The sequence below is a fragment of the Tachypleus tridentatus genome, chromosome 4 (assembly GCF_004210375.1).
Source record: "Tachypleus tridentatus isolate NWPU-2018 chromosome 4, ASM421037v1, whole genome shotgun sequence".
Lineage (NCBI taxonomy): Eukaryota > Metazoa > Arthropoda > Merostomata > Xiphosura > Limulidae > Tachypleus > Tachypleus tridentatus.
Window position 1 is genome coordinate 51,020,672 of NC_134828.1, and position 20,215 is coordinate 51,040,886.

Below are 20,215 nucleotides of genomic sequence, written 5' to 3' on the forward strand. Positions count from 1 at the left end.
ACTGCTTAAAATAGTATCGTGGCAGTTATAGAACTGTTTAAAATTGTATGATGACAATTATAGGTCTGTTTAAAACAGTATCATTATAATTATACAACTGTTTAAAATCGTATCATGACAACTGTACGACTGTTTAGTATCGTGAAAATTACAGGGCCTAAAAATTTGCTTTTGAAAAAGCATTCTGAAGGATTAATGTTTTTATAGCTTCAGAAAGGAGAACGCAGATACATCTATTTGATGTGAAGTGTTTATGATTACTAATAATAACTTTGATTACTTAAGTTTGCTTTCACATTTTACTCAATATATAAATTACTTGCATTGAAGTTTATGTTAAGAAACTTACATTTATCTTACTAACTTAGCAGCTGTTCGCACTTGACTCTTGCCTGCGAATGCGTTTTATTATGTTATTTTTAATTAGTCCAAAAGTAAATACAAATTAGAACTAGGTTAAAGGTTGTAATTCATTAAGAAATAATAATTTGCACTTGGCATGACTCTCATCATATTTTATAAAGCTTTTACATTTCATATATCCAGCATAGATGACAAATTTTGGCATTGACGAAATGCCTCTTCAGCAGACATTTGTGGTACACATAAAGTAGATCTGAAATAATTTTTTACACCTCTGATTTTAAATCTGTAATGAATTAATTACAAGAAAAGTAACACACGTAAACAATTTTCTTTTTAATTTAGTAGTACCTTCATTTTAGTCTGTGTGTAAAATCTGGTTGAGATTTACGAAAAACGTTTGTATAAGTTGAATAAGTTTCGGAAGAAATTTTCCGTTACTTATATGCAGTTTTAAATGTATGCACGTTGTTGAATCATGATCTTGTTACACAGATGTTGTCAGACGTGAAATATCAAATAATTAACTACTGCACTTTTCTTTAATGCATAGTTGTCGCATATACTGTAATTCCGAGGTTATTACTAAATAAATACATCTGTAACACAAATTGTGATATATAAATCATTGCACTGAATGTCAGCTGGACGTTAAAATATGTGAAGTGTGTTTAATTCATATTTTAGTTTTCATGTAGTGTCACACAGGGGTACGTATCTGCGCATAGTCCTCCCTTACTTTGAGCCGATAGACTATAGTAGGGCAACTGATAACCCTAACTTGAACAAGCAGTGGGGCGGCAGAGTGGTATGTTTGCGGACTTATGCTACTAGAAACCAGGTTAAGATACCTTTGGCGAGCAGAGCATAGATAGTTTTATATGTCGCTTTCCGCTCAATAACAAAACAAATAAGCAAACAAATAGTGGGATTTGACCCTCACGTTCAAAACGCACCCACATTTCTAAAGTGTAGACAGTGTTTTTGTGGTAACAGACAACAAATAACGAACCCTTTGATTTAAAGTTCAAGCAGGCTAACTATACGGCTATATAACCTCAGATACAAACATAGGTAAAACCGTATTACGCTCACAACCGAGCTTTGTGCCTTGCAGTTCAAAACTTAAGGGGTGAGAAAAGGTTTTAAAGATACAGTTTTAATTATATATATTGTAAAGAATGTGTATTAATAACTTTATTTGAAATACTGTACATAAAGCTATAGGTTTGAGTTCAGACGAATTTTGTTGCATGAAGTCAGAAATCACGAAATTTTGCGTTGAGAAAATACATATATTCATTCTATAATGTAATTTCAACTATTATAAATGTTCATAAAAACAAACTTAAATATTCATGGCAAACTATAAACTTTTATAAACAGCTGATAATGAACAACACTTTAATGCAGAATATAATATACAACTGAAACACTTCAACAAAATTCTCAAACATAAATTAGAATATGGTGTTTGTTGGAGGTAAAATACGTCTTTATAATATTACGCCAATGGCAGAATGATTGTTTTGACAGCTTCATCAGTTAAGAAATTATACTACAAACATCATTGTGTGTTAATCTTTACAGGGGAAAACAGTTATAAACTTTACTTTTACTGTTGATACTTATCAAAATTTGTGTAAGGTACTTACATTAAAATATCCCAGGATCGAAGAGGTGATAATGAACACATTTAAAGCTCGTTTGCTTTCCTTAGTCCCTCCTTCCAAACAGAGATCGTAGTAGTCAAGATTGATAACAACCGAAGATTTTTCCGTGCCCTTACAGCCCTGCAAGATACAAGGTCAAAGTTGATCTATTAGTTATTTATCCTTTATATATGAAATTTTCTTTATCGTTTTAATATTGAGAGGCTCGAGTAGCAGACTCTGTTGAAATTCTTTACTAAGTTCATCTTCCTGTTGCAGTGCAGGGCATGGCCAAGTGGGTAGGGCGCTCGACTCGCAATCTGGTTGTTTTTGTTTTCTGTGGAAAGTATAACGCGTCTCCTGGCTAGGTCTTCTAAACATGTTTTAATTTCTAAGGTTGGAATGTACCTAGGTGCTATTGCGAATTTCAGTCCTTTGTTAAGTAGGTGTATCTCGTCTGTGTTTAATTATCGGTCAAATCTGTTAATCATGAGGTTAGTCAACGGTTTGTCGGGTTGGTGTTTTTTCTGTTGTTTGCATCTTAGTTTCTCTAGTTTTTGTTGTGGCAGATCTTTTTGTCCCTGTCGTTCCTAGCGTTGATTTGGCTGATGTTTCGTTATATAAGTCCAAATGTGAAGGTGACTAAGAAACCAAATAACCACAGCCATAAAACAATGCTCACCAGATAAAATTAACGACGAATTAGACAAAATAAAACAATACTTCATTAACATCAATAAGTTTCCACCACAAAGCGTTAAAAACATTATACGCACACACCTAGACAAAAAGAAAAATGAACCAACAAAAATAAATATATCTCACGAATCAAAAAAATCACGAAACCATATACTGCTACATACCATATATTCCCGAAATCAGCATAAAAATAACCATTTGGCAAAAACTTGTAACAACATATGACATTCCAGTTAATACCACATTTATTCAAAAACCAAGCACAAAACTAAAGTCTGTACTTTGTAAAAACTACACTGAGATACACAATGCCAACATTATTCATAAAATATAATGTGATAACTTCCACGACTTCTATATTGGAGAACCAAGTAGAATAAATGGAAACCAGATTCACAGAACACAAAAAGTCACCTTCACATGTTTTCGAACACTGCAAATCAAATAAACACAACATAACCATAGAAAACACCCAAATACTAAATATAGAAACAAACATAAACAAATGCAAAGTTAAAAAAGCCTTACTCATACAACAAATCAAGCCTTGTTTGTTTGTTTGTTTTGGAATTTTGCACAAAGCTACTCGAGGGCTATCTGTGCTAGCCGTCCCTAATTTAGCAGTGTAAGACTAGAGGGAAGGCAGCTAGTCATCACCACCCACCGCCAACTCTTGGGCTACTCTTTTACCAACGAATAGTGGCATTGACCGTCACATTATACGCCCCCACGGCTGGGAGGGCGAGCATGTTTAGCGCGACGCGGGCGCGAACCCGCGACCCTCGGGTTACGAGTCGCACGCCTTACGCGCTTGGCCATGCCAGGCCTAACAAATCAAGCCCAAAATAAACGAATACAAAGGAACGCCTTTATAGCTACATTGATAAATATAATCTAACGTCTAAGCACGCCCTCTACGCTCCTACACTGAATTACACAACCGCCTTCGAACATGTGGTCAGTTTCTTTCTTTATGAACCTGACGATGATCGAAGAAGGTCGAAACGTTTCTCGCTCTCCTACATAGTGCTTTCTCTATCCATACCAGCCGTTTTTACATATATAAACAAACTTCCTGTTGTATAATTGAAATAGATTTTATATTTGTTTACGAAATATATATGTATGTTTGTACTATCCAGTAATTTTGCACGTTTGGTGTGGTTGGGGTTAAGCTCAAAGCTACACAATGGAATATCTGTGCTCTATCATTATTGGTTCGAAACCTAATGTTTCGCGTCTTAAGCCCGTAAATTTACCTCTGAGCCACTATGGGTTAATTTCAAAGGAAAAAAAATTTTTAAAACGTTCAAAAAACATTCATGTATCTCTAACAGGAATCTTGTCTGGGTTGAAACGTATAGATGTGCTTTATTATTCACAAAGACATAATTATTTTTTTTTGTCTTCGTTTTTAAATATTACAATGTTATTGCCATCAGTTTCAAAGTTTTAATATCTCTCTCTCGATTATTGTTTCATAAAGTTTACTAAAACGTCAAATTCAAAAAGCCTTTACCTACACATTAGTAGTTTGAGTTAATTAACAGTGATGCTCCTTATTGAACTTAAACTATTATGACTCAAAATTAAAGTTAACTTAATTTCTCTAACAATTTTCGGCCTACTGGTTTTCAATAATTCACCGGCTTTCGGTGCTTAAACCATAACGTTAACACTTTGTTTATTCATAATACTGTATGAAAGCACAGTTTCTACATACATTATGAATTAGAACTCCAGTACGAGTTTGTACTTTACATAGTACTCAAGCAATTCTGAAAAACCATTTTTGTTGTACACAGTGGCCAAAGGAAGTGGAGCTGTAACAATAAGGTGAAATGAATTTTTTTCTTTGAAATCTACTATTTCTTTTTTTTGTGACCACTATCAACAGTCCAATTTTATTTGTTCTATACGTATAAAAAGAATATTAAAATTGAAAATAAAAAGAATAAAATTCATCATGATTTTACTCGCTTGTGCCGCTATTCAGTTAGCAGTATCTTAGCTAATATAATCTTCAGTATTCACTGAAAAATGAAAATACCAAACGTCCACAATACATTTCCTTTCTTTCACTATTAACAATTCCACTCACCTTTAAAGTTATTCAAATATTTTATATGTACAACAATGTTTTTAGTTAAGTCAGAATTAACTATTTATATATCTAATCTTTTCGAGAAAATCCAAATAAAATAAGCCTTTTTGGCTCTGCTTATAGTTCAACAGGACTTATGTCATCTAAGTTCATAAAATAATATATATTCTTTAAAATTTGCATTTCGTTTACCAAAATAATTTTAATATGAAAATATTTCGAACCCTCCCGGATATTAACTGCAATTGATATACTGAACAAACCACACAATTTATAGCTTTTAAAGTAAGTATGATTAGTTTTTAGAACTGATTCGACGTTTCGATCACTGGTATGGTCATTATTAAGTACATGAGTTTTTACAATAAAGAACGTTTTAGCATTTAAATCAATATTGAGAACCTTACAGTGTAGTTAAATTATAAAACTGACTGAATATCACAGAGTGATATTTTAGGGATTTGGAATAGCAGGTGGTTAAGGTGATCGACTCCTAATCTGAGGGTTACGGGTTCGAATCCCATCACACCAAATATGCTCGTTTTTCAGCCGTAGGTTTACTACAATATGATGGTCAGTCCCCACTATTCGTTGGTAAAATTGTAGCTCAAGAGTTAGCGATGGGTGGTGATGAGTAGTGGCCTTCCTCTAGTCTTTCTCTGCTAAATTGCAGGTGGCTAGGCAGACAGCCGTCGTGTAGTTTTGTGTGAAGTTCACAAAACAAATCAACAAGAAATTTTACGGGTTAATATTAACATGAACAAGTGCCTATTTTGATTAAAGTGAAATCACAAATCATCTATTCATTTTCAATTGTTGTAAGCACTCAAGTATAATAGAAGGTGAATAATTATAATATTAGGTCCTAACAATGTTTTTATTTCTTATACTGGTTAAGACTCGTTCACAATTCATAAGAGGTGAAAAATGATGATAAATAAATAAATCAACCTCATATAAAGAATTTTGTTTTAATTTTCACTTACATAACAGTATTTTGTTTGTATGTATTTATTTCTCTGTATGAAAACAGTATTGTTGTACAAGATAGTAAGCTGAAATATACACTATTATTACGATAAATTAACTAATTCGAATACATAAAAACACTAAAGGCACGTGTAAGAAGCGTATATTTACCTATGGAACGAATAAGTGCACAGTTAATTGAGACACCAAACTAATCAATAAGTTGTTGTGTTTATTATATAACAAATTAACAAATTGATGAGAAGCTCATTTTGTTTATTATCTGTACTTTATTTTCTCCTGTAGAATACAACAACAATGTTGGCCACTTTGTGCTGAAGGGCTTAAGATGTGTATACACCAACAAATTTTCGTTAAAACCTGTTCTTATTGTTTATATGAACTATACCTCGTTTTCGTAAATGTACATCTTGTTTCCATTCAGAATACAGAACCGGCGTTTCCAGGAGCCAGGGAGAAACCATGTACGTCGAATGTATTTCCTCAAATAGCCGGTTTTTCGGGGCTGAACAAAGGATGAAGGAGCAGGAATCTCACGTCGCTATTTTTAGTGAAAAACCATTCAATATTACCTCATTAGGATCAAATTTTGTGACAAAAAGTAAATAACATTACATACGTAGCGATAAAAATAAAAACAGCTTATGTATGTAAAGGAACGTAAAGTATTAAAATTACAGTGGAGCGCCGTTAAGTCGCGGTATTTGGGGGTTCAACCTGCTTAACCACGGCTTAAATGGTCCGCGGCTTAAACCTTTGTGACTGAAAAGCCGAAGTCGCCAACAGCTCCGCCGAGGAGCCTCATCCGGGCTATTGCGTGATCATTATATCGGATTATCGAATTAAAAATAATACTTTAATTATTGATCACTTTTTTTCACGGATTTACCGCGGATTAACTTTAATGTATGGAGAGGTGTGATTCGGTAACAATGGCGGCCTCCATAAAGCTGACATAGAGAGCGATAAGGTAGATTAACGGTCGATTTCTATTGTAATATATTTTATTTATTTCCCAAATTAAAGCAAATCCTTTTTCAAGTATCCCCTTGAAGTTATAAAGCCAGGATTAAATTCGTAAGCGGCGTTTTTCACGTTCTTAAATTAGCGGTGGGCCGCGATAATCCTCGCTCACATCGCTCACAAGACTTGCTACAGCGGCTTAAGCGATTTCGCGGTTTACTGGTCCGCGGCTTAATGGCGCTCCACTGTATTATTACTCAATTTGTTTGAAAATTCTAATATTTCCCTCACTGAATAATCAACTGTTCACAATAGAATAATTTAAAATGAGCATAACATAATAACATTATAAGAGCATAACAATTTTAACATTACTAATCTGGGAGCTGTTGTACATAATTATGTGTTGTTTAGTTGTATGGATTTGCCCCCAGTGGCTCAGCGGTATGTCTGCGGACTTACAACGCTAAAAACCGGGTTTTGATACCCGTGGTAGGCAGAGCACAGATAGCCCATTGTGTAGCGTTGTGTTTAATTCAAAACAACAACAACATTGTATGGATTTATTTTTCTTTTCACTTGATAACAGTGTTATACAATATATCGTGGGACTAGTGTGATTAATGCCCGTCTACTGGCATACCTATTGCGTAGTTCAACTGATATCTTTAAATTAATGAGCAAATAGTCAATACAAATCTTCACAACGATAGATTTTATTCTGAAAATGACTTTACTAATTATTCTTTTTAACAAACACTGCTGCCCGCTATCATTCGGTCGCCATTTTATCTCTGTACCATAGGGAGAAAATGGACAGTCGAACGAAAATTCTTCCTTGAGAGAAAAGCTCTTTTTAAATATACTAAATCAGGCGACACTTGAGCTTGTTAAATGCGAATCTTCGAATACAGGTTTCAAATAGAAGTGTACACCACGTGAAACAGTTCCATAGAAAAGCCTAAGTCTTGTTACAAAAAACAAAAAAACTTTATCAAAGTGTTTTTGTAAAGAAATTGTCCATGCTGTTTCGTTTCTTTTGTCAATAAACACGCCTCTCAAACGGATATGTCACATTCATGAGGTCAGTAAGCAATTACCTTTTCATAAGCGTCTGTTCTCATAACAATAATCAAACACTTTCTGTCAAATGTATATCACGAAAAAATATGTCTTAAATATTGTACGGCTAATTTTAAAATTTTGTTTTACAAATATTATGTTGATGATATATCTTTTTTATTTCCAAAATCGTGTTCTGGCGCATTCCTTCCTACACATTCCTTCCTACACATTCCTTGCCTACTAAATTCAAAATACCCAGATGTTAAGCTCACACATTAAGTTGAAAAAATTTTTTATTCATAAATACATTAAATACGAAATCCTATAAGAGTTCTACCGTTGATTGCTGTCGTAAGCCTTCATTTACTGGTTATATAAAAATTTTCAGCTATTTTCTAGACCTCATAAAATTCAGTTCACCTTTTGTTTTTAACTTAGAATAAACTAATATTGTTTGTTGCTTAGTACAAAGTTACACAATGGGTTATCTGTAATAGTTCAAACCCATGATTTTATCGTTATCAGCCCTTAAGCTTATTGCTGTGCCATAGGGGACGTGAAATAGTATCAAGAAGATATTATAAACAATGAATACTCTGTTCACCTCGTTAATTCAGTGGACAAGATGACCACGGCAAGAGGAAACAGGTCAAAATAAAAAATTATGTAAGGTAAAGTGGTAGCCAACTATTTGTCTTAAATTGACAAATTCTCAAACTAACTTTGTATAAACCTAAAAAGAAAACAATAAAACGCTTGCTTCTTGCTCGGTCATTTTTCACAGTGACGTCATGTAAGAATTCTGTTCAAGTTTAAAGAAAGGGGTACAAAAAATTCAATACTTATTCGATGTCTGTAATTAAATGTGTTTTTCTGTTTTTGAATTTCGCGCTAAGCTACAAGAGGGCTATCTGCGCTAGCCGTCCCTAATTTAGCAGTGTAAGACTAGAGGGAAGGCAGCTAGTCATCACCACCCATCACCAACTCTTGGGCTACTCTTTTACCAACGAACAGTGGGAGTGACCGTCACATTATAACGACCCCACGGTTCAAAGGGCAAGCATGTTTGGTGTGACAGGAATTCCAACCCGCGACTTTCGGATTACCAGTCGAGTACATTAACCACCTGGCCATGCCGGACCAGTTAGATTGTTTGTTTGTTTGTTTTTGAATTTCGCACAAAGCTACTCGATCGCTTTCTGTGCTAGCCGTCCCTAATTTTGCAGTGTAAGACTAGAGGGAAGGCAGCTAGTCATCACCACCCACCGCCAACTCTTGGGCTACTCTTTTACCAACGAATAGTGGGATTGACCGTCACATTATAACGCCCCCACGGCTGAAAAGGCGAGCATGTTTGGCGCGACGGGGATGCGAAACCGCGATCCTCGGATTACGAGTCGCACGCTTTAACGCGCTTGGCCATGCCGGGCCGGACCAGTTAGATGTGTCTGTCTTGTCATACTACATTCGCAATACAAAACGTTAATTACAAAAACATTTTAATATATCTTTAACCACTCTGTTAGATATTTTGTGAACCTTTTCAACCGTTCAGTTTCATATAATGACTTTTGTATTAGCTATTCAACTTACAGTGAAAAGAATAAAAATACAGGAAGCTCCTTTCATCGAAGACCTAAAATCTTCCCTCAACGAAATGTAGAATGTAAAATAATTTCTTAAGCTATGAAGCTATGTCTCAAACTTTCTTCTGGAAAAAGGATTTCAGAAAAACTATATAAGTATTCAGTTACAGAAATGAAAAATTACAAATGCTTAATCTTAAACAATTTTTCAGTTCTGTGATAGTTAATTGTATATAACGCAAATTTCTTCTGAGTCGTTGTAAGTTGAGCAAGCGGTATGCCTCCCTTTACATTGCTATTATTATTATTTATGCGCTGTTTAAGAAGAATCTTAAGAACGCAATTCATGCACATAGGATATAATGCGTGTGTGGTATTAACATTTTCAAGATGTGCGTGTGTTCTTATCACTTATTTTTCAAGTAAACCGCTTCCAGTGGCATAGCGGTATGTCTACAGACTCACATTGGTGGAAACTGGGTTTCGATACCCGTGTTAGGCAGAGCACATTGTGTAGCTTTTTACTTAACTCCAAGCAAACAAATCAAGTAAACTAGTCATGAATTCACATTGTTTGTTTGTTTGTTTTTCATTTACAACGAGAATAGAGTTGAATATTTATACCTTTTAATCTATTTGTAGTTATCGATCCAATTGCTTTTTACGCAAGTGTGTCGTCCTCAGGTAATGGGGGAAGACAATGATACCACTAGGGACAATGAAAGCATAGTTCCACAAAGCGACACCAGAAGATGTGGCACAGGGGGCACGTCGCTAGGCAGCCATAACAGGAGAACATAACAACGAAAATTGTCCGAAAAAGATGTTGCAATTTCCACGAAGTGGAACAAAAGAATGTAATAGTATAATGTACATGAATATGATATTATAGTAACAAAGTCTTAAAGTTAATAATTTAATCTAAATTTACTATGTGTTTACAGATTCGCTTTATAAGTAAATTATTATATACAACTTGCAAAGGCTAACAATCCCGTAAAGCTGCATACTGGTTTCAAGTTATGCTTTTTTTTTATTTATATATTTATTGATATTACATGTGTTTTCTAAAAGTAGGAAATGTTATCAGGGATCGTATACAAATATCAACTTACATTTAACTGCGTACGTTTTACAAAGGTGTTACTACACTTTGATAAGATAGCATGCAGGTTCAGTCACACCTGATCTTATTCTTCATTTACTTTATGTCGATAGGATAATTATGTTACTAATGTTTTTAATACACTTCTGAAAGGAATTTATCATACTTAATATTTTTATAAATATTGAACAATACAGCCGATTGCTCTTGAATGATTTAGTATACATTTAACATACAGTAGTTACCGTTTTAGTTTCTAGATTTTAGCATACATTTTACAATTATTGTTCTGAAAAGAACGGTTATTTAAATATTTTCACTTTCACTAATTTGTCTTTATCCATTTGACTATGTTCTTAACAAAATATGTCATTTCAGTTACACACTTATTACAGTTGTTATGAACCGAAGATGTTATCATTACTAAGGATGATATTAATTTAAGCAGACAATGTTCAATATGACGCCTGTTCGTTTCAATTTTACAAGTCAACAAAACAACCATTATAACATATAAATATATATCGATTATTTGAATGTGACGATTATTATAACCAACAATAGCCGCGATACTTGAAATTCTTTTAGACATGATTAGAGTAAATTAACCTATGAGACATTTTCCTTTTCATTAGCTATATGTGTGCCAGCAATACCAAGTGTTGGATGCATGTGCATGTATAACTAATTCGATTTTATTATCCATCATGATCTCTATCAATATATAGAGTTCATTCTCAAACTGAAATTCTTTGAAGCAGGATTAGAATATACTAATCTATGACTAGATCTCAAATCTTCAAGAGATGATGGACCTATGAGCTAGAAGTTCTTAACTTGAAAAAAACAAAGAACCATTCTTGAGCGACTATTTCATGGCTAACAACTTGCTTTACATAATTTTACATTCTGAAAAGGACAATTGTTTAATTGTTTATATAATTTAACACATAGTTTCACTTTATACTTAAAGGTGTTTTATACTGTGTTTCTGTAGTACAAATTATTTACTATATACACATATAGTAAAGAAAATAGCTTCAAAACTATTATTATATTAATTACATTAGTTGTAAATAGACAGTTAAGGTCGGCCATATAAAACAATAATGAATTTAATATAAATTAAGTCAAAAATAATTTTATTTTAAAATTCCATTGCCATAGTTTCAGTCGTAACATTAAAGTCATAATGGAAATTGTCAATGGTAATACCATCCAAAAGCATTGGGGATATCCTATCTATCAGACAAAATCCAAACACAGATGAAAAACTAGTTAGCATTCATGAAAAGTCAAATAAGAGTACAGTAATGTGTGCTTATAGCCACAACATCTTAACTTTTACTGCCTTTAACTGTGTGCTTGTTATAATGTTCAATGTACGATTTTACTTTGTGCTACAGCTAAATATAATGCCCCCGGTGGCGCTATAGAATATCTGTGGACTTACTACACTAGAAACCGGGTTTTGGTACCCATGATGGGCACATATGACCTTTTGTATAGCATTGTGCTTAACATCAAACAAACAAGTAAGCTAAATATAATAAATGAATGACTTGCTGTTTACCCATAAATTGTATACAGAAATTCACATGGAGATTAAAATTTATTATTCAATAGACCTCGAGATTGTCTGATGGTCAACATACAAATGGCTTGGGCACTGACGTTAACACTGTTATTTGTTAGTAGGTCGTAATGTGGTCACTTATACAAGTGGGGAGGAATATTTGACCATATTTCTGACACATAAGAGTTCAAGGCAATATTAGAATGTTTGACCTTGTGTTCGCCTAAACCGAGCAATATTTTCAATTTAAAAAAAGGAAATTACATTTCCGTGTCTTTCTTTTAAACTTATTAGTTTTCGAAATGTACATAAGGACCTTCTATTATAAATCAAAGGATTATTTCAAAGATATTTGATATCATGAATCATACAATTCAGTGTTTTTATATAAAACTCAAAAAACGTGTTGCTATTTTCATGAAGTGGAACTAGAGAATGTAATGTTATAATGTGGATGAACATGATATTATAGTAATAATGTCTCTAAACTAATAATTTAATATAATTTTATCACCATGTGTTTACAATTTCGCTTTATAAGTAAATCATTCAGTACAATTTAGAAAGGTTTACAGTCTCATAGAGATGCATATGGTGTCTCAACTTATATTACGACTCGACATAAACCAATGCACTATCATACATACTTAACAAAATAGATACTTTAGCTATCATAGCTTATAATTTTTATTGGACAGCTTCCATACAAATTATATTCATTTCAACTTAGTATGTAAGATTTTATATAGTTTATAAATGACTGTAAACAATTCGTCAAAAGTTCAGTTTGATTATCTCATGTTATAATTTCCAAAGACTCAAAAAATACAATTATAGATACGAAACATTATTACAGCTACAACTAGAATCAATGTTTTGCAAAAGTACGAAATGTTATCAAGGATTGTATACAGATTTCAACTTACATTTAACTGCGTACGTTTTACAAAGGTGTTTCTACACTTTGGTAAGAAAGCACGTAGGTTTCAGCATACCTAATGTTATTTTTCATCTACCTTATTTCGTCGTTGTTAGTAGACATAACATCCATTATTTTACTGCAAAGGATGCTCATATATTTTCATGTTTAGCTTTATGTAACAGTTGAGATTAAAATATCTATGTAAATTAAAAATACTGTTGTTACCCTATATCTAGTAAAGCTTGTTTCTTAATAACTGCTATAGATTGTATGTTACTTGGTCTCTTCTTGATATGAGTCGTGTTGGAACAGCTCAATAAACTCTGTTTTCAGAAAATATACAGGGCAGAATGTCAAGTTTTGGAAAAAGCGTGTGACGTCATATGTTGCTAGATGCGTTCGTTTGAATTTAGAGTACTCAATCTATCTCAAGGTTTTACTGAACGAAGAAGGTAATCACCATGGCGAAAACTTTTATGAAAATAAAAGTTGAACAAGACAATTATAATACACTGTTGCTATTTGTGTATTTACATTTTACTTAATATTAAAAATAAACGGTTTAAACTCAACGTAATCATATATTTCCTTTACAGCTTTTGTATGTCACATAATTTAAAAGTCAGTAAATACAGTTATTTTACTTATGTACTGATTCAAAACACTAAATGTGTATTCATACTGATTGGATGTTTACATCTCAGTTAGCATACAAATTCTGGCATACTTTTTACTCAATACTGTCCTAACATATAGCAGACGGTAAAAAATTCAGACTATTTCAGTCTGATAAGAATAATTTTTGAAAATAGAAGATTGACTAAATTCTACTTTTAATATCTACTTAGACATCACTATATGAGATTTCATCATACAAACGGTAGTAATAGAGTTAGTTGCTTCTGTTCAGTCTACAACAAAGTCTAATTTTTATTTTTAAATATTGACAAGTTTCTGATCCCATGGTATACTTATTCATCGATGTTTCAACGTGAAATCACAAACTCTAAATACGATAATTATCACACACAAACATTTATTCACAAAACTAATAAAAATATTAGACTGAAGTATTACACATACTGAAAAACTGTTAACAAAACTTCGAGATACACTAATATACTATTTAAGAAATCATTTTAGTTTATAAGTTACTGATCTATACATGTTTAGCCTAGTATTTTATGATAAATTATACTTCATGAATATCAATTTCTAATAAGTCTCAATTTGCACTTCTTAAAAAAACAACTCATGTTTCATCATAGTGCTACGATTATTATCTGTAAGTAAAATCACATACACTTTTAACATAAACACAAAATCGTTTATTAACATTTATATTTATTATTTATTTATTACCTTTCAAGATATACTAATACACTGCTGGCCAAAATCTTAAGACCAATGAGCATAAAGAAAAAATATGCATTTTGCGTTGTTAGACTCAACCACTTATTTGAGTAGAGCTTCGAAAGATGGAAATAAGAAAAGGGAAAATAAAAATAAAAAACTTTTTTACCATTTAATAGGGAAAATGTGAACACTATGAAATAAGCCAAAATACTAGCTGGTCAAAAGTTTAAAACCACACCAAAAAGAAGTCCTAAACAGGGTAGAAAATGTCCAACAAGAGGTCTCAGTAGTGAGTTGCACGGCCGTCATTGCGAATAACCTCAAACATTCGCTTTGACATGGTCGATATAAACGTTTGCAGAAGGCTGGCTAGAATGTTATTCCAAGTTGTAAAGATGGCTCCACGAAGATCATGCACTGTTTAGAATTGACGTCCATTTCTATAGACTTCCCTTGCCATCCACCCCCAAACATTTTGAATGGGGTTCAGTTTGGGTAAACATGCTGAATGGTCTAAAAGAATCACGTTTTTCGCCATGAAAAAGTCCTTTGTCTTGCGGGGATTGTGGACTGCAGCGATGTCCTGCTGAAAGATCCAGTCATTTCCACACAGAACCTTCAGTCAAAAGGATGCTCTCTCTAACATGCCAATGTAGCCAGCTGCTGTTTGACGCCTCTGTATAACCTGAAGCTCCATTGTTCCATGGAAGGAGAAAGCACCCCAGATCATGATGGAACCTCCTCCACTGTGTTATGTAGAAAATATCTCCGGTGGGATATCCTTATCATGCTAGTAACGTTGGAAGCTATCTGGACCATCCAGGTTGATTTTTTCTTATCAGAGAACGAAACCTTCGTCCACGTTTGTACGTCCCATGTTTGGTACTTCTCAGCAAAGTTTAACCGAGCTGTTTCGTGGTGTGGAAGGAGGCGTGGCCTTTGAAGACGTTTACGGTTTTTAAAGCTTTTCTCTTGTAGATGCCGTCTTATTGTTCTTGAGCTGCATTCTGCGTCCGTAAGGGCCTTAATTTGGTTCGACGATCGGCTGGTGTCTTACCAGAAAACCCGTCGAATCCTCCTGCTCAACGCCGGCGAAATTTTCTTGGGCCGACCACTTGAAATTCTCGTTCCGTATCCTTCAGGGTCTTTTAAGAAATTTGTAACAGCAGTTTTACTACGCTCAATCTCACCAGCAATGGCACATTGAGAGAGACCTTACTTTTGCAGCTCGACAATTCTGCCACGTTTAAACTCTGTTCACTTTTTAGGTTTTGCCATGTTTTTACCCAATGTAACACAGGAGATGACAGTAGGAGATGTTGACCATGCTAATGCTTGAACACAAATGACTAAATTTCGTTACATGTTTACCGATTACCACTTCGTTTCAGTATGGTCTTAAACTTTTGACCAGCTAGTATTTAGGCTAATTTCATAGTGTTCACATTTTCCCTATTAAATGCTAAAAATGTTTTTTACTTTTTATTTTCCCTTTTCTTATTTTCATCTTTCGAAACTTTACTCAAATAAATGGTTGAGTCTAACAACGCAAAATGCATATTTTTTCTTTATGTTCATTGGTCTTAAGATTTTGGCCAGTGGTGTGTACCACAAACATCTTATAATATACTGTATAAGTTTTTATACAATTTATGTATATTATACTCGTACTGGTGTTTCAGTTAAGAGTTTATATTTTTCATTTGTGTAAACAAAGTGAATTTTTCATCAGGCATTTTAACATAGATTTTGAAATAATGTTATGGTAACATATCACTTATTATCCTTTGCACTTATACAAAGAGTATCAAATATAATTTGTTTGTCAGTTACAATCTGTGCTGAATCTCAAATGTTACAGATTTTGTACAAGTACACTCAAAGCTCAACTAAATGTCAAAGATCAGATAATTATTTGTCTAGTTTAACTGTTTTTTATAAATTTGAGAGACAAGACAATTGAATATTTATGAATGCTTCTAAAACATATACATTTATCTCAACATACACGAACAATCATAAACATCAACGCCATTAACAAATTTTGTTTCACTAAAGAAGAGAAATCTTAAAAATCAAATAATAATTAATGGTGATACAAATAAATATATAAATGAAAACAAAACATAAGTTGAGACCCGTATGGTCAGCTTTTGTAAATTGTATTTAATGATTTACTTATGCAGCGAAACTGTAAACACATGGTTATGAAATTGGATTAAATTATTTGTTTTAAGACATTCTTACTGTATTATCAGCGCAGATAGCCCTCGTGTAGCTTTGCGCGAAATTGAAAAACAAACAAACTATAATATAATGTAGGTCTACATTATACTCTTTCGCCTTATGGTTTCACTTCGTGGAACTAGTAATGACTGGACATTTCTTGGACAACTTTTTCGCCATGTCCGCCTGTATGGCAGTTTAGCAACTTTCTTTCCTCTTTGGGCGAGAGGTACTTCTATAATAGGGTTTAGGATTTCGAAATTGGCAACCAGATTACAATAACGTATAGGATGCTATAAAATATCTCTCCACACATAAACTTTAAGATGTTAGTACATTATAAGTCAATCCATTCCAGTGGGTGGTAGGGTGCTACTGACTGGTTGTCTTCCATCCGCTCAGTAGTTCAAAATTAGAAGCGGTGAGAGATAGTCATAGTAACATGTTATAAATATAAATATACCTTCCTCTTTTTCTTGATGCAGTTTCATCAAACTAAAAATATTTTAAGTTGTTTTTCCATCTTTTTTTCTTAAGTGACATTTTCTTCATGAGTGAGTTATAAGTATTCACTTTCTAAACCGGGCGACTGATTTAAGAATTGTTAATAAATTAATGGTTTTTCACAAGCAAAAATAACTTTTAATTAAATAGTGAACCAGATTTCTAAAATACACGATCTTGTGATTAAACTTTTTGTCTTTGAAAAGAAGTAATTCAATAACCGTAGAAAATATGATACCAAACTATGAGAAGAACTGCATGGAATACTTGAATGAAATAAAGAGCTTAAAATATTAAAATAAAATTACTGAATTCAACCTCGTAAATAAGAAGACAATTGCAATATTATAAAAATACAGTAAATTGTTGATATATATATATATAAAGAAATATATATCAACAATTATTACTCCGAAAAGGGGAAAGAGGGCACCTGGAGAGGTCACCTGTTTAAATCACTCGCAACACTACAGAGTAGTTGTTATCTGTCAGCCAGTCAGTCACGGCCCGGCAAGATCAGGTGGTTAAAGCGCTCGACATGCAATCCGAGGGTCGCGGGTTCGATTTCCCGTCACACCAAACATACTCGCCCTTTCAGCCTTGGGGCGTTACAAATTGATGGTGAATCCCACTATTCGTTGGTAAAAGCGTAAAAATTGTAAAAGTTACAATTTAACATTGTAAATCCGTAGACTTACCGTTGTTAGACCTGGTAACAAACTATCCTCTTTTATATATATATACGTTGTTAATCAAATTTAAATCGAAACTGGTCTAAATGTTGATATGTTCTGATCCAGTAACATAATTACATATTTGGACTTTATTGTTTGAGCAGTAAAATAGCCTGATTTTGCGACTTTGTGAAGCATTGTATATACAAAAAAGTTTTTATTTTTTCCTGTTTATCAGAATCTGCCAAATCTTTTAAGATATATTTACTTTTATGGTTTTGTCGTCATACAGAATTGGAAAAAGTTTGTCACAACTTGTGTTCCTAAAAGCTTCAGAATACACATTTCTTTCAATTCCTTTTAATCATTAAACGTTATATTGTGTTTAACTTGATAATGTTTGATAACTTTTTGTTATACATATGTTTTTAAAATGGTGTATAATTTATTAATACTGCATATTGGCTCGGCATGGCCAAGCGTGTTAAGGCGTGCGACTCGTAATCTAAGGGTCGCGGGTTCGCATCCCCGTCGCACCAAACATGCTCGCCCTTTCAGCCGTGGGGGAGTTATAATGTGACGGTCAATCCCACTATTCGTTGGTAAAAGAGTAGCCCAAGACTAGCTGCCTCTCCTCTAGTCTTACACTGCTAAATTAGAGACGGCTAGCGCAGATAGTCCTCGAGTAGCTTCGCGCGAAATTCAAAACAAACCAAACTCTTACAATACAATTTTAAGAAAAGCAATGAAAACAGTATTTAGCAGCTTCTAAGAAGAGTAAATCGAGTAGGTTTTTCCTTTAATCTAAAATACATTTGAGTCTCAAAATGAAATTTTCTTAAATATTATTACAAAAAAATCACTTATTGAAAATAACATTCTAAAAATGTTGGCACGTGGTGTTTTAGAAAAGTACAATTGAGTTTAAGAGACTTCCACAATGTATTAATCTAATACGTTAATGTTTGAATTTTAATATACCGCATTGCCCCTAATTAACGTGTCTCAGGCCCACTCTAATTATAGTCCCTTGCTGGGACAAGAGTAAGCCTTCAGATTTACAACGTTAAAATCAAGGGTGCGATTCCTCTCGGTGGACACAGCTTGTTATGGCTATCCTATAAGAAAAAACACACACAATCTAATTATCGCCCCTCCCCGTTTTGTTTTATATTAAAACATACCTTATGTGATAATAATAGTAATTCAACATATAATCCTTTGTTGTAATCCAATTTATTACTATAATTTTGACAGCAATAGTCACCCTACATATAATCCACTTTTATTACAATAATTTTGATTTTAAGAAAGAAGAAAACAAACATACATACACACTTATTAGTACTGAAATCAACAAATCACATGTGAAAAATCAAATCTGGAACTCCATAAATTCTATAATTAGCGTGGCCCCTTTACAGTTTGTAGCGCCCCAGGGTGATTAATTATGGGCAATACAGCATATTTTTGGTAATAAAAACCAAATTTTCAGAGAAAAACATTTTAATATTTTTTGAGAAACTAATTGAAAATGAAATAATAATAATAATAATATATATGCAAGATTTTAGTAATTAAAGTCATAATTAAAGACTTATTAATCAAACTTACACAATAGGTATGGAGCCCCACTTGCTGGCGTTGAAAGTTCTCAAACATACCGCTGGGAGTGGCAGATAAGAGTATGAAAAACTTCGTTTCCTTAATTAATTGAAGTTCGCATTTTCTTTAGAATTAGAGTAACGGTATTGAGAAAAAAATGCTTAAAAGTTATTTATTTCCTCGTAGGTAGGAATGTAAGAAAATTATAATTAATTAGATTATTCTGATTGTCAACTTTATATTTAGTTTCGTGTTCAGTACAAAGGTTGCTCTGAGCGGAATTTAATATTACTTACGTTTGTTTCACGTATACAACTTTACAAATAATAAATATGTCAGACTGCTAAAAGTGTGTGAAAAGTAGTGACTACTCAGTCACTACTGAGCAAAATGCTCAGTACTTGGCATATGCAGTTGACACTTGTTTCCAGTGTTACGTGCTTGAGTCACAACGATCTCAAACGATCTAGTGTTTTGCGAAAGTTACATAAATTACCTCTTAAAAATCACGTGATGGCTAATCAAAAGGGAACTGGGATTTCTCTATACGTTTATGTAAAAGTGTAGGATGTGTGACACGATGTTACTTATCGACTTCGTTGGACCATCCTAACATCAATATGGTTGCAACTGCTTTAATGTAGACACTGTTACTATAACAACGCGACAGACTTAGCTGAAAGAAATGACATCGGTTTTCTTATTCATTAAAGCAGTTCATAGTTCTTGATGCAGAATTTCGCTGTGGGAGTAGGATTAATACTTTACGCAGGTGTATAGATAATTTAAAATATGCGAATCAAACCGGATCACCTACATAGAATT

General features: G+C 33.3%; 1 protein-coding gene across 7 annotated transcripts in view; it reads right to left on the minus strand.

Moving 5' to 3' along the window:
* The window catches only part of LOC143249117 (uncharacterized), a 38,694-nt gene that overhangs the window by 16,798 nt on the left and 1,681 nt on the right, over positions 1-20,215 (minus strand). For 2 of the 7 annotated variants that reach the window (XM_076498465.1, XM_076498462.1), the window contains exons 2-3: positions 6,197-6,349; positions 2,019-2,156 (exon numbers count right to left, since the gene is read on the minus strand). In XM_076498465.1, the coding sequence (XP_076354580.1) occupies positions 2,019-2,156; positions 6,197-6,217 (159 nt within the window). In that variant the 5' untranslated portion in view covers positions 6,218-6,349. Of the gene's footprint in view, positions 1-2,018; positions 2,157-6,196; positions 6,350-9,429; positions 9,481-19,399; positions 19,850-20,215 lie in introns of those variants that run through there. The other 5 variants (XM_076498463.1, XM_076498461.1, XM_076498460.1 and 2 more) reach the window with 5 other exon arrangements.